This window comes from Kryptolebias marmoratus, linkage group LG7 (genome assembly GCF_001649575.2).
Source record: "Kryptolebias marmoratus isolate JLee-2015 linkage group LG7, ASM164957v2, whole genome shotgun sequence".
NCBI lineage: Eukaryota > Metazoa > Chordata > Actinopteri > Cyprinodontiformes > Rivulidae > Kryptolebias > Kryptolebias marmoratus.
Window position 1 is genome coordinate 1,883,826 of NC_051436.1, and position 13,576 is coordinate 1,897,401.

Here is a 13,576-nt window from a genome sequence, read left to right on the forward strand (position 1 = left end):
CTGTCCTCTCCTCTGACTGTCCTCTCCTCTGACTGTCCTCTGGTCGTCCTCTGACGCTCCTCTGTCTGTCCTCTGGTCGTCCTCTGTCCTCTGGCCGTCCTCTGGCTGTCTTCTGACCGTCCTCTGACCATCCTCTGACCGTCCTCTGACCCTCCTCTGTCCTCTCCTCTGGTCGTCCTCTGACTGTCCTCTTGCCGTCTTTTGACTGTCCTCTGACTGTCCTCTGGCTGTCCCCAGGCGGCGTGGTGTGGCGGATCAGGGCGTCCGACACTCGGCTGGTTTGCGCCGCAGGAAGCAGGAACGGCACAGAGGAGACCAAACTGCTGGTTCTGGACTTCGACCTGGACGGCAGGAAGCAGGAGACGGACACAAAGTGAAGACAGAAGCAGACCACCGACCCGCAGATTTAAGTTGTTTCTGTTTTTGTCCTGACTGAGTCCAGTTACGGGACGTTCTGATTGGCTGACAGGGACAGAGCGACGGGAGCGAAAGAACCAAAAACATGGATGTAAATGGTTTCTATAGCAACATACGGACGTTTGACGGATGGACAGATGGAGAGACTGCTCAGAGTTTTGAATGTAGCCGACGGGGACGAGGAGGGACAAGGAGGGACGAGGACATTTGTTGTTTTTGCTGCTGTACCAATGAGAGGACATGATGCCGTATGAACCAACCAATCCAAATCTACCAAACCCTGACGCCCAGCGGGACGCGGGCAGCGGAGACGAGCAGAGCGTCTTTCACCCGGTTCGTCCACGTCCACGGACGACTCGCTCGTCTCCGCTGCCCGCAGCCCGTGTTTTGGACAACGCGCTGCTGGAGTTGGAGACGCTGTTTTCCCATCATGCAAAGAGAGAGGGCCGACTGGAACGCCTGGAGCAGAGCCTCACATCTGCAGCAGCTGGACGGTTTGGAGCTTCCTGTCTGAGGGACAAACAGAGCAGTCCCCTCTGTCCCCCGCTGTCTCAGTCAGGATCCAAACCGTTTGACTTCCTTATCAAAGACAGGAGCCGCCATGTTTTTAACCAGATTCCTTAAAATCCCTCGCAGCTCGTTTTTAAAATTAATCACGAAACAAAGATTATTCTTCTTCTTCTCCGGGCTCGCTTCCACCTGCTCCCTATTCTCACTGCAGATCAGCGCCGCCTGCTAAAAGTCAGAATCGCAGGAAAAAGAGGAAAACATGAATTATTTAAAGTTTCACTTCCTGTTTCAAGCCGTCAGGAGACGCCACGAGGACGTCCGTCTGCAGCTGAAATTTCCACAGAACGCTCAGAACGTCTCGAAACGTTCCCGAGGACTCTCTGTTCCCTCGCAGCTTCGCTCTCGTGTTGCAGGAATCTGACCATCAACGAGACGACTTTGGGACGAAGATTGGAGACAAAAAAATGTAATATTTAAGACACTTTGGGACTAAATTGAGACAAAAGCATGTTACATGTGCAAACATTTCCCAGTTCTGTGAGAAAATTCACGTATTTTTGTCTCCAACTCGTCGCAGAGAGTTCATGAAACCTGTAAAACCTGTAAAACCTAAATGGTTCAGTAATCTAGTCGTTAAAATCCAAACAGACGCAGGTTCCATGAGTCAGGTTAACTCCCCTGGTTGGTTTCATTTACAGCACGGGACCCTCAGGACATTAAAACACTAAAAGAAAAAAGAAATTAAAAGCGTTTGAACGTCACTTCGCCTCCGTCCCAGCTCTACGTTGAACTGGGTTTAGGTCCGGTCGTTTAGCCCCGCCCCCTTCGCCTCCATCCTGTTGGAGTTGTCGTGTTTTTTTGTTTTTTTTTCCACCAGCGATCGAAACATAAAATGGATCCTGGCTGCAGATATTAATCCAATAAGCCGTTGTTGCTAGGCAACACTGGCAGCCAGTGAGCAGAGTTCAGGCTCAAATCTTCCCCCGGCAACAGGTGGTATTTCAGGCAGGTGTGAGGCTCTCCGACGGCGGAACCCGTGGAACCCTGGGGAACCCTGTAAATACACAGAAGATTGTACATATTCAGCTCTTTTTATAAATAAGGAGGAAAAAAGAAACTAAACAGAGAAAATATTGTCCTGGATGGTTAAATATGACTCAATAAAGATGAGTTTTATAAAGTGCCGACTGGTTTGACTTCTTCTTCTTCTTCTTCTTCTTCTGCTGCTGCTGCTGCTGCTGGGATCGAGTCTTCTCGCCGTCTGTCGGGTCGTCCAGGTTTAAAACTCCAAACCTGCTGGACTTCGTTCTGAGCTTTTAAACCCAGCCGATGAGACGCTGACGCAGCTTAAAGAGCTTAGAACTCCTCTAAATAACAGCTGAAAGCTAAAAAGCTACAGAAACAGCAGCTGAAGCAGGTTTCAGTGAGAGCTGAGGAGATCCCTGTGGATTTCTGTGGATTTCTGTGTTTTAAAAAGTCTAAAAGTTGCAGAAAACCTGAAGTCAGAGCAGCTGAATGAACAGCTTGGAGGTTTATTCATTTATTCAACGACGACTCGCAGGAGCTCAGGTTTCTGCTCACAAACAACAAACTGATTTTAAAGGAAGATTTCTGCTCTTCTCTGTCCTCCCACTCGTTTCCTGTCTGAAGCTCCGAGGAGGAGGAGGAGGAGGAGGAAGAATTACACACAAACAGAAGCTTCATTAATAAAACTGCTTGTCTGCTCATGACTCGGTCTGAAAGACGAGGTTTTCTACGAGGAAAAGCTTTAAAAGTCTGAAAGTTATAAAAACACTCGTCTGCAGGAGAACTTAGATTCAACTTTTCATTTATGGGGAAACAATGAACTGAACTAAATTTATAAAAAACAAATAAGGTGGGTTTTATCACAGTTAAAGGTGAAATTAAATAAATTATAAACATATTAAGTTTTTATGTTTTTCTTTTAGTTCAACACCATCATCAAACCCTCCAGTGTCCGTTTCTCTGCTTTAAATGTTAATGACTTGTTTTTAGAGTTTCTGTGGGCTGATTGTGGGCGGAGCTACCTCCTCAGAAGGAGGCGGGACCAGCTGTGGCAGACCGCTGTAGGACACTGAGGAGGTTCCTGTCGCCGCGTTTATCAGGGAAAATGGAAGCAGGAGAAGAAGAAGACCAGTTGGTCTGGAGCCCCTCGTTCTCCAGAGGAACCCCCGAGCTTTACGATGATGTCACACAGTCTGGAAGGAGCTTCACCTCTGGACGGCAGGAGGAGGCCGGCGCCGGTCGGTCAGCCGGCGCCGGCCTCCTCCTGCTGTCCAACCAGCGCCGGTGCTCCAGGCGGTGGTTCTCCTGTTGAAGGTTTGTCTCTCAGGTTCTCCTCCTGCAGTCCGTCTCCAGACTCTGGTCCATCAAACCTTCTGGTCCTTCAGGAGCTGAAGATTCAGCTGCTGGAGGTTGAACTCAGATCTGAAGCCCGATGATCTTGTCTGTTCGGCTCATATTCGGCTCGTGTTTGTCGACCCGTTTTGTCCCCCCAGCGGACTCAGCGTTGGTCTCTGAACAGAGGAAACGAGGCGAAGCAGCTCCTCAGCTCCAGTGAGGTGAACCCAGCCCGGTGTTTCGGGTTTTTCCCGAACAGAACCGGACCGAACACAGATCAAACCTCTTCTGACGGCTGAGAGTCTCCTGAAGATCATGTTTAATTTAGACTATAGGTGATCTGCTACAACCCGGCTGGTTCTGCTTCGTCTTTCTTTGCCGGTTCCTGAGGAGAAGCAGCAGAACTGGGTCAGAACTGGGATATTCTGGGACACAGAAGAAAACAGCTGCTGGAGCTCCTGGGACACCTGTCCCGTCCCTGAGGACTGTTTGTGTTTGTCTAAATGCTGAGTCAGCAGATTTTACAGCTCAGACTGCTGACTCATTCATCAGGAATGATGAGTCGGGACTTTTAGTTTTTAAAACTTTTATACTTCTTGAATCATTTAAGTCAAATGGCTTCTGTTAGCTTCTAGCTGCAGTTTAGCTAATTGTAGTTTTTAGTAACAGTTTAGTTTATTTTAACTTTTAGCTGCTGTTCTGTTAGTTTTAACGTGAATATTTCATCCTGTAACAAACTCAACCTAATCCAGGTAGATGCATCAGTGTGTGTGTGTGTGTGTGTGTGTTAGAGCCGCACTTATTGGCTGAGAGGGATCCAGTTACCATAGCAACTGATCCTCTAAGCCCCGCCCACCTGCCCGGTCTGACTCCTGTGACTCACAGAAGCCTCTCCGGCTCCCTCTAGTGGTGAAGTCTTTAAACTGCTGCAGGTTCGTCACTACGTTTAACAGAGGCTGTCATGAACCAGAACCAGAACCAGAACCAGGAGCAGAACCAGGAACAGAACCAGGAGCAGGAGCAGAACCAGAACCAGGAGCAGGAGCAGAACCAGGAGCAGGAGCAGAACCAGAACCAGGAGCAGAAGTGTCCATCAGCTCTTCCACCTGAGGAGAATCACTGCTGGGCGGGCAGAGAAACCGGTTCTGGTTCTTTCACTAACAGACGATGGTTCTGTGGGTTCCAGGACCCAAACCGGTTCTCCTCTGATTCAGCAGCCGAAGGATGACTGTGGCTGAAATCACAAACTCCAGTCTGGCTTTAAAACATTTAATTTGTGGCCATGAAACAGAAAACATCGTTGGCACAAGCAGGAAGCGTCTCTCAGGGTTCAGAGTCTTTCAACGAGCTGCAGCTGCTCCACCCGGACCTCCCGGGTCGGTCTGGATCACCTGATGGTGCGGTACATCAAGAAGTCCACAGTGGTGCATCGTGGGAACTTGCCGATGGAGCTTTCCTCCACCGGCGTGTACACCTTAATCTGACGCATGTGGGTGTCTCTGCCGTTCTGGTGGTTGGCCAGGACCGCGATCTGGATCATGAAGGTGCTGATCGGGTCGTTGGTCCGCTGAAAGACACAGAGTCACTTTTAACCGAGACGCAGCGGGTCCAAAAGACACCCGGGACAGAAGATCAACCCGGGACAATACTACGGTTCTGTGTGAGACACGAAGAATCAGCAGAGATGGAAAATATCAACGTTTTACTAAAACTGTCCCACAGCTCAAGTTTGGACCAAACTAACAGCTGAAGCTTGGACCAAACTAACAGCTGAAGATCGTTCTGTAATTTAGATTCTGTGACGTCTTATTTTTTAAGACTATTTATTAAATTTTAAATTATTCTAGATTTGCTAAATCCTGATATAATCGGGATCATGGACAATGTACCTAGCTACAAGCTAACTGTATCAAAAGACAAGGTAAAAGTATCTAAAGTCAGCTGAGAGCTAAAACTTTTTTGTGACCTTTTAGGTTTTAGTTGACCATAAAAATGTTGTTGATGTTTGTTTACCTGATTCAGGAGCGAGATGTGAATCCAGCCGCTGGGCTCCACCATCTCCAGCTGCTGCAGGGACGAGGACAGGGACGAGGACATTCAGAGAGGGGACAAAGCACCAGGAAGCTGCAGAGTCAAACACTTACCCTGATTTCCTGCAGGTTGTGGAAGTTGTTGCCCACTCTGACAGAGATCTTACTCGGGGTGTAGCTCTCGTCTGATTTATAGTCAGCGTAGATACACAACATCTTCACCGTCGTCCTCCTCCTGCAGACATTCAGCTTCAGTTCCAGCTCAGAGCAGAACCGATCAAATGAGCACACAAAGACATCACCGCTTCTTTGGAGGCGAGCAGTAACGATCCACGAACCCCTGAACTTCACGCTACCTGAACTGAATGTTGACCAGGTGAGGCTGGGATCCATCGGACTGCCAGTAGGTCTCCAGGTTGTCATCTCTCAGCTGATCCACTCCAAAACCTGCACACAGCCAGGAAGCTTTGTGTCAGAATAAGCTCGCTCCTCTGTAAGGAAACACGCCTCCTCTTCAGGTGTTTTTACCTGGTTTACAGGATGACAGGGACCACACCGCCTGGGAGCCTATTTCCCGAACTGTCCCGGTTCTCTCCAGCTGTTTCGGGTCGGCACCAGGCGGTGTCTTGCTCGGGGTGGCCATCCTGCAACCAAGAAAAAAAAAAAAAAAAAAAAACCTCAGAGGAGCACACGAGCACGGACCTCATTTAAAATTTAGACATTTTAAAGCTCATTCTAATATAAATAAAAGTAGATGGTTTCCAAAATCTATTTAGGGGTCATATACGATTTAGTAGGGCTTTGTGGTGCATTCGGCATGTCAATCACACTAATAATGGTGTTTTATTTTCGCTGACAGCTGCTAAAAAGTGACAAACAAACGAGTTAGCGACGCTGCAGCTAGCTGCTAGCATCTAAAGTTTTTCACAAGATAACCTTCTTTAAAGCTAAAAAACTTCATTTATAATAAATAGATTAAAACGGAACTCACGGTAAATGTTAGAAGACGCCTCCAACATAACGTGTTAAATCATGAGACGTAGCTTTGTTCCACACGGAACCGATTTAAACTCGGTTTTCCCGTCCGTCGCTGCTACCCGCCGCCGTTATTACGTCGCTGCGTCAGGTCACGTGTTCCGTGCGTGCCTCACGCTAACTTTGCAGCAGCCGGCTTCCAGGAGTGAAACACGTTGCTGGAAAAAAAATAGTCGTGCCCCAAATAGTTGCCTCTAAACGTCGGTTCGCTTCTGTTGTTTCCAAAGGAGGGACAGGGGAGCCGAAAAGGGGTGAGTTCCGAACTTGTGCCCCAGAGTTTTGCTCCGTTTTGGGGGTTTTGTTACCACAGGAAGGAGCATCTGTCACAGTGTGGGGCCTAAGAGCTAACGCGGCTAACTGTTAGCGTTCCCTGGTGGCTGCAGTTAAAGACACGATCCGACATTACATTCGGTATTTTAATGTGATTGTATAACTCATCTAACCACAGACTTTGACCTCAGCCGTTTACAGACATCTTAGTTTTTCCCATGGCTTCTGATTTGGACGGAGGGCTCCAGAAAATGTGACGTTTTCTCTTTAAACGTAATGGCAGTACGCAGAACTGCGTTGGATAATCGATTAAATTACGACGTTCTTTACTATCAGCGATCATATAAACATAAAAGATCAAAACTCGTGTGTTTTGTCAACAATATGGATCAGCTGATAAATTCGGCTCAAGAATAATTGTCGTGTCTTTAACGTATTTGAGAGAAAACACGAATCTGGTGCAGTTTTGCCACCGCCCGTCACGTTTCGTTGTGGTTGAAAAACCTGAATAAATCCCATAAATTCAGGCTGTTTTTTTGTAAATCTTGTTAAATCGTTGCCGTATTGAGCAGGTGGACATCACTGAACAGATAAAGGTCTGATCAGACCCTGATGTGACGTTTTTCTGTTTAAAAATATAAATTAAATTAAATAAAGCGAACATGTGCTCATTTCTGTGATTCAGCAAACATGAGCACCAATTTTAAGGTGTTATCACAGCAGAAAGTAAGATATAATGTGATCTATTACACGTTTTTAATAAAAAATATATATTATATTTTACTGTTCGGGCCTTACATTTAAATTAGAACCATGTTTGGTACCATAGTCACAAAATGTGTTGTTAAATTAGATTTGTAGCTGAATTTTGAGTCATAATTTTAAACCAGGATCACATTTAAAGCCTGAAAATCCAACCAGAAATGAGAAAAACAGGCTCTGCCCAGAATAATGCACCATAAAATGCTTAATATTCAGTCTGCAGCCCGTCCTTCTGCCATCTGCTCCTGAACGTTTAGCTCAGATTAAAGCGTATTAACAGGAAAACAACGATACGATGTTCAGTTTTATAATAAATACTGAGAGAATGGGAGATAACTTTGGTTGTACAAGTTGTCCAGCTCTGGAGATCAGCTGCCTAAAGGAAACAAGCCTAAAATATTTGTTTGCATTAAAATAATCTGGTGATGAAGAACTATTAACATTTATACACATTTAATCACAAGAAACAGGTGCATTATGGGTCACCTTTTATAGGAGTTTTTGCAGGTTGTTTATGTTACGTATTCATGTATTTTCCTGCTGATGATCTCAGTGTTTCTGTTCACACAGACCGATCTGAAAACCTTCAGATTCACTCGTTCTTCTTTTAGCTTAACTGCCTGAAGGCGAAAATGTTTGTGCCTCTCTGTGTGTTCGTTTGTCTGTAGCGTTAGCAAAATATTTTATGAGCCACTGAATGTGCAACTCCTTTATTGTCCTTTAAGGTCCTCTAACTCAGCCAGTTTTACAGATATTTAGCTGAAATGTGCTGTGGTAGTAGCTGAGAGTCATTGATGGATCTTGTTTTTAAGTCAAACCTGTCTGTTAGCAAAATATCTTATGAAGTACTGCTTAGATTCTTGTGAAGCTCTTAAAGTAATGATTGGATGTTTATTTCAATCAAACGTGTCTTTAATTACTCAATTTTTCTTCTAAAATTCATCCAACCATTAGAAGAGTTTCTTGTCTCAGCACTCCTTCATCGAGCTCATTTCCTCCTTTACTCACGCGGAGATAATTGTTGAAGGACGATAACGAAGCGTCTTAACGAGCGCTAATCTCAGCGGCCATTTTAAGATTTAGGACCTCTGCCTGTTTACTGTTGTTGCTGAAAAGTGACGGGTCGTGGTTGGTGACCTGAGGTCTTTTACTCGTGAGTCAAAAATAGATTTTTTAAATATTTCTTTCCCAAAGCTTTTTCTTTCCTTCGGCGCCTCGTCTTCAGTAATGAGGGTGTTGTTCTGATTGGTTGTGAAGAAAGAGTCGAATCTAAAGACAAAACTCTGGATTTTCTGCTCTGTCTCTGATCCAAACCTCACCTGTGGTCATGAGGTTTGGATCAGGACTCAAAGAACCAGATCCTGGATCCATCCTGATCAGGACGCCTCCCTTTGGAGATTTTTCTGTCATGTCCCACTGGTAGGAGACCTCGGGACAGACCCAGAACTCTGGAGGGATTCTGGATCCTCTCTGGTCCAGAGGATCCTCCAGGAGGAGCTGGAGGAGGTCTGGGTTTCCCTCCTGGACCTGCTGCCTCCTCGACCCGACCACAGATGGACAGACTTTTCACAACTTCATTAAAAATCAGCAGTAGGATTCAAACCGACCACCTTTTTTCCTCCTGAGTAACCTCCAGCTGTTGCTCCTCAGGTGCGAGCGCCCGTCGTTCCAGCCCTCCATCATGGCGGACAAAAACACCAGGATCGCCATCGTCAACCACGACAAGTGCAAGCCTAAGAAATGCCGCCAGGAGTGCAAGAAGAGCTGCCCGGTGGTCCGTATGGGTGAGTGTGAGGACCGGGGCGGGGACCCCGACCCAGGCGGGGGTGCTCACGCTGCCGTGTGTGTTTGCAGGTAAGCTGTGCATCGAGGTGACCTCTCAGAGTAAGATCGTCTGGATCTCAGAGTCTCTGTGCATCGGCTGCGGCATCTGCATCAAGGTAGGGTCATCGAGGAGGGCTGTGGTTCTGCGTCCGAGTCCCGGTTCTCTTCATGACGGTTTCCTGTTTGTAGAAATGTCCGTTCGGAGCGCTGTCCATCGTCAACCTTCCCAGCAACCTGGAGAAGGAAACCACACACAGATATTGTGCCAACTCCTTCAAACTGCACAGGTACGCCGCGCCTGGCTTCAGCACTGCTGTCGGCCATTTTGAACTCCTCAGATTTACAGAAACGTAACGTTAAAAACTGTCTTTACTGCTCAGAAATACAACTTTGAACGTTTTTGTTTGTTGTCACAAATGTTTCAGCGTTTCTTCGCATTCGTTTTGTAATCTCATATTCCCGTTAATCCCCTGTAATCTCGTGTTTTGTGGGTTTTTTGCGCCGCAGGCTGCCTATCCCCAGGCCCGGAGAGGTTCTGGGGCTGGTGGGGACCAACGGGATCGGGAAGTCCACGGCTCTGAAGATCCTGGCGGGAAAACAGAAACCCAACCTGGGAAAATACGACGTGAGTGTCGACCGTGGCTGCGGGGCGGATTATAATCTGGGTGGAGCTGGTGTCTGTGTAATCTGCTGGTTGTGTTCGAGTCTGATAAACTAAATAATACATCATTTTAACTCCTATTTCTGGTTAATGCTGTATCCTGAGTCTAAGTTTACTGTAAAAAGGCAAATATTACAACAGATTAAGCCCGGGGCAGGTCACCCTAAATTAATATTCTGATAGTTTGGAGTTTTATTGGGATGGTGGAAGCATCTCGTATTAATGCTGAATCCAAACTAAGGTTCTCTCACTGGGTTTAAAAGTAATTAAAAGACTTTTAATCCATCCAGCTCCAGGAATAAATAATTAGTAAGAACTAAAACGAGTAAAGAAGTTGATGGAAATCCTTCTGACCCAATAATCCCACCCAGAAGACGACAAACCAGAGTGTGGAAAATATTCCCAACCAAACAAAGAGACTGGATCCAATATGAGACCCAACCTGTCAGAACCGAGTTAAACAACTTATTATTAGAAAACTGTAATATTAGTTGCATTCTAGTCATTTTAAGACTTCACACAAGGATCAGTGCTGAATATATTTATTATAGTTGATAAATAAACCTCTACAACAAATATAACTGTCAGTTTATGTTGAAGATTTTGTCAGAAGTTGATTAAATTCTTGGTAAAATTTAACATTCAGGATATTTTTCCCCTCAGTTAAATTATTAGCCGCAGCTGTTAAGTTAAACAAATAAACCAACTAACTTAAATAAATTAACTTTAACCAGCTGAACTCCATAAAGTTGGCTTCTTATTCTGTTTCTGCTGCAAATCAGAAGCTAACTTCCTTCCCTGGAGTTAGCCGAGTTTAAAGATGAAGAGTTCTGGTTCTGATCAGTCGTCAGAACCCTCCTCCCGGGTCAGCGCTCTGAAGGAGTCTTTAAACTTCCTGGTTTCAGGACCATGGGTCGGTCAGGAATGCTGTGGTGTTTTGTTGTTGTGTGGTTCTGGGCTCTTCTTTCCGGGTTTCTAGTTTCCTTAAAAGGTTTAATTTAAAGATGCTTCGTTTTAGGATTCCTTTTCTTCAGTTTGACCTTTGAACCTTATCATTACCTCTTGTTTTTACGTTTTAAGTGTTTATTGTTGGTTTTTTCTGTCCCAGAATCCTCCAGACTGGCAGGAGATCCTGACCTACTTCCGAGGTTCTGAGCTGCAGAACTACTTCACCAAAATCCTGGAGGATGACCTGCGGGCCATCGTCAAGCCGCAGTACGTGGACCAGATCCCCAAAACCGTGAAGGTGCGTGAGAGCGGCAGGCCGGACTTTCAGGGCTCCCTGGGGTCGGGGTTTGGTTGTAATTGTTGGTCTCCGCCTGCAGGGGTCAGTAGGGGCCATCCTGAGCAGGAAGGACGACACGGACACGCAGGACATCGTCTGCAATCAGCTCGGTACAAACATTTAGAAACCAAACGCTGCGCTCGTTGTTTTGAGTGACCGTCTGACGGCGGGTGGTGTTTGTGCTCAGATCTGAGTCACCTGCGGGAGAGGAACGTAGAGGATCTGTCCGGAGGGGAGCTGCAGAGGTTCGCCTGCGCCGTCGTCTGCATCCAGAGGGCCGACATGTGAGTTTACCTGCCCTCCGCTCTGACCTTTGACCCGAGCTCCCCGGCTGACTGACGGCCGTGTTTTCTGCCCTTCGGCTGCAGCTTCATGTTCGACGAGCCGTCCAGTTACCTGGACGTGAAACAGCGACTGAAGGCCGCCATTACCATCCGCTCGCTCATCACCCCGGACAGGTGAGGGCTCGCCGCCGCTGCCGCCCGCCGTCTGACGGTCCCTGTCGGTCAGACGCTTCACGCCTGCCGTTCGTTTCAGATACATCATTGTGGTGGAGCACGACCTGAGCGTGTTGGACTACCTGTCGGACTTCATCTGCTGTCTGTACGGAGTCCCGAGCGCCTACGGAGTCGTCACCATGCCCTTCAGCGTCCGAGAAGGTACCGCCCTCAGAAAGGTCACTGATAATAAAAACTAAGACTGGAGCGATGCCTTCAGGAACATGGAGGTCAGGGTAGTTTTGTCCCTAATTCCAATTAAAGTAACTTAAGATGACGCACCTGTCAGTGTCTCCCACCGATGGAAGTCCTTTAAGGTGCAGTAAGTAAACAACAAACCTTAAAAACAGTTCCATGGTGACATTAAAGGCATCATTCATACAACTAAAGTGGCTTAAAGACCTTTTTTTTGTTGTTTACTCTTATTTATTCAGTCATGTTGGTGCTGCTGGGTTTAATTTAATGGGAAATAAAATAGATTAATTAATATTAATTAGTCACACACTGAACACAGCTGACTTCCATCAACAGGGATCAACATCTTCCTGGACGGGTACGTTCCCACGGAGAACCTCAGGTTCCGTGAAGCCTCGTTGGTCTTTAAGGTGGCAGAAACAGCCAATGAGGAGGAGGTGAAGAGGCTCAGGCATTATCAGGTCCGCTTCTTTTCTCTTTAATTTCCTGTGAGAAATCTTTGGGTATCCCGGACGAGCCCCCAATCATTTTTTTTTAAGTACTCTTGAAGCCTTGTGTTCCTCTGGTTGTTCATTCTGTTTACACATTTAATACAGATTTAAAACCCGTGTAACGTGAACTCTGCTGCCTTTCAGTATCCGGACATGGCGAAGACGATGGGCGAGTTCATGCTGGACATCAAAGGAGGAGAGTTCACGGACTCTGAGATCATGGTGATGCTGGGAGAGAACGGTGAGCTGCTGCCTCGGTTCTTAGTTCTGCTGCAGAAACGTTTCCCTTCGCCCGGCTGAAGCTGAATGTCGTTCACAGGCACAGGAAAGACCACCTTCATCAGGATGTTGGCCGGAGGACTCAAACCTGACGGAGGAGGTGAGTTCCCCTCACACAAACCGTAACCTTTGCAGAACCGAACCCTGACCCCGACTCGTCCTTCAGGTGAAGTTCCCATCCTGAACGTCAGCTACAAACCTCAGACCATCAGCCCCAAGTTTAAGGTGACGGATCCTCGGGCTCGGAGTAAAACCAGGAACGTTTGAAAGGTGTGGTTTAACGCTGGTGTGTCCGCCTGCAGGGGAGCGTCAGAGCTCTGCTCCACGAGAAGATCCGAGACGCCTACACCCACCCGCAGTTCATCACCGACGTGATGAAGCCGCTGCAGATCGAGAGCATCATCGACCAGGACGTAAGACCATGTTTTCTGTCTCATCAAGAATTAAAGTCTTATTTCTGTTTTTATTTACCACTCAGTGACAGCAGCAGCATGCAGGTCAGACCGGTGGTTAATTGTTATAAAATAATTGAGATAAACAGTTTATTATGTTTACGATGACTGATTGTTCAGAGTTAAACACTAATTAGAATCAAAAAGCAGGAAATAAAAGAGCTGCACTTGTTAGAAACCAGGTGAATATATCTGTTTTTATAATCACTTCAGTCTTTACCTTCGCTGACGTATGAAACAAACAGTGAAGTTGTTTTAGAGCTGGTTGCCACGGTTACCGTCCCGTCCTCCCTGCAGGTCCAGAACCTGTCCGGTGGCGAGCTGCAGAGAGTCGCTCTGACTCTCTGTTTGGGGAAACCGGCCGACGTTTACCTGATCGACGAGCCGTCGGCGTACCTGGACTCAGAGCAGAGGCTGATGGCCGCCAGGGTCATCAAGAGGTGAAGCTCTGCTCCTCCTCCTCCTGCTGCTGCTCCTCCTCCTGCTGCTCCTCATCCTGCTCCTGCT

General features: G+C 46.9%; 3 protein-coding genes across 4 annotated transcripts in view; 2 read left to right on the plus strand and 1 right to left on the minus strand.

The window, feature by feature from the left end:
• LOC108249162 (F-box/WD repeat-containing protein 7-like) overlaps window positions 1–2,110 on the plus strand; it is a 29,177-nt gene extending 27,067 nt beyond the window's left edge. For both annotated transcript variants that reach the window (XM_017438348.3, XM_017438351.3), the window contains one exon: window positions 238–2,110. In XM_017438348.3, coding sequence (XP_017293837.1) covers window positions 238–377 — 140 coding nt within the window. In that variant the 3' untranslated portion in view covers window positions 378–2,110. The remainder of the gene's footprint in view (window positions 1–237) is intronic.
• A 2,431-nt stretch (window positions 2,111–4,541) lies between these two features.
• anapc10 (anaphase promoting complex subunit 10) lies at window positions 4,542–6,467 on the minus strand. Its single transcript, XM_017438359.3, has 6 exons — window positions 6,310–6,467; window positions 5,847–5,962; window positions 5,675–5,765; window positions 5,433–5,553; window positions 5,302–5,355; window positions 4,542–4,855 (listed from the first exon to the last, which is right to left on the minus strand). The coding sequence occupies exons 2-6, from the start codon at window positions 5,959–5,961 to the stop codon at window positions 4,676–4,678; spliced, it is 561 nt and encodes a 186-aa protein (XP_017293848.1). The 5' UTR covers window position 5,962; window positions 6,310–6,467; the 3' UTR covers window positions 4,542–4,675.
• abce1 (ATP-binding cassette, sub-family E (OABP), member 1) overlaps window positions 6,467–13,576 on the plus strand; it is a 9,237-nt gene continuing 2,127 nt past the window's right edge. The window contains exons 1-16 of the mRNA XM_017438358.3: window positions 6,467–6,604; window positions 9,036–9,169; window positions 9,240–9,325; window positions 9,399–9,496; window positions 9,717–9,834; window positions 10,979–11,116; window positions 11,196–11,265; window positions 11,343–11,439; window positions 11,524–11,613; window positions 11,693–11,814; window positions 12,184–12,308; window positions 12,483–12,579; window positions 12,658–12,717; window positions 12,784–12,842; window positions 12,920–13,030; window positions 13,367–13,509. Coding sequence (XP_017293847.1) covers window positions 9,067–9,169; window positions 9,240–9,325; window positions 9,399–9,496; window positions 9,717–9,834; window positions 10,979–11,116; window positions 11,196–11,265; window positions 11,343–11,439; window positions 11,524–11,613; window positions 11,693–11,814; window positions 12,184–12,308; window positions 12,483–12,579; window positions 12,658–12,717; window positions 12,784–12,842; window positions 12,920–13,030; window positions 13,367–13,509 — 1,517 coding nt within the window. The 5' untranslated portion in view covers window positions 6,467–6,604; window positions 9,036–9,066. The remainder of the gene's footprint in view (window positions 6,605–9,035; window positions 9,170–9,239; window positions 9,326–9,398; window positions 9,497–9,716; window positions 9,835–10,978; window positions 11,117–11,195; window positions 11,266–11,342; window positions 11,440–11,523; window positions 11,614–11,692; window positions 11,815–12,183; window positions 12,309–12,482; window positions 12,580–12,657; window positions 12,718–12,783; window positions 12,843–12,919; window positions 13,031–13,366; window positions 13,510–13,576) is intronic.

Excerpts from the sequence above, each read along its gene's own strand:
- anapc10 (XM_017438359.3), bottom strand. The coding sequence starts at position 5,961 with ATGGCCACCCCGAGCAAGACACCGCCTGGTGCCGACCCGAAACAGCTG. Across the intron at positions 5,356-5,432 it reads ACAACCTGCAGGAAATCAGG|CAGCTGGAGATGGTGGAGCC; the intron begins GTAAGTGTTTGA and ends TCGTCCCTGCAG. Across the intron at positions 4,856-5,301 it reads ACATCTCGCTCCTGAATCAG|CGGACCAACGACCCGATCAG; the intron begins GTAAACAAACAT and ends TGTGTCTTTCAG.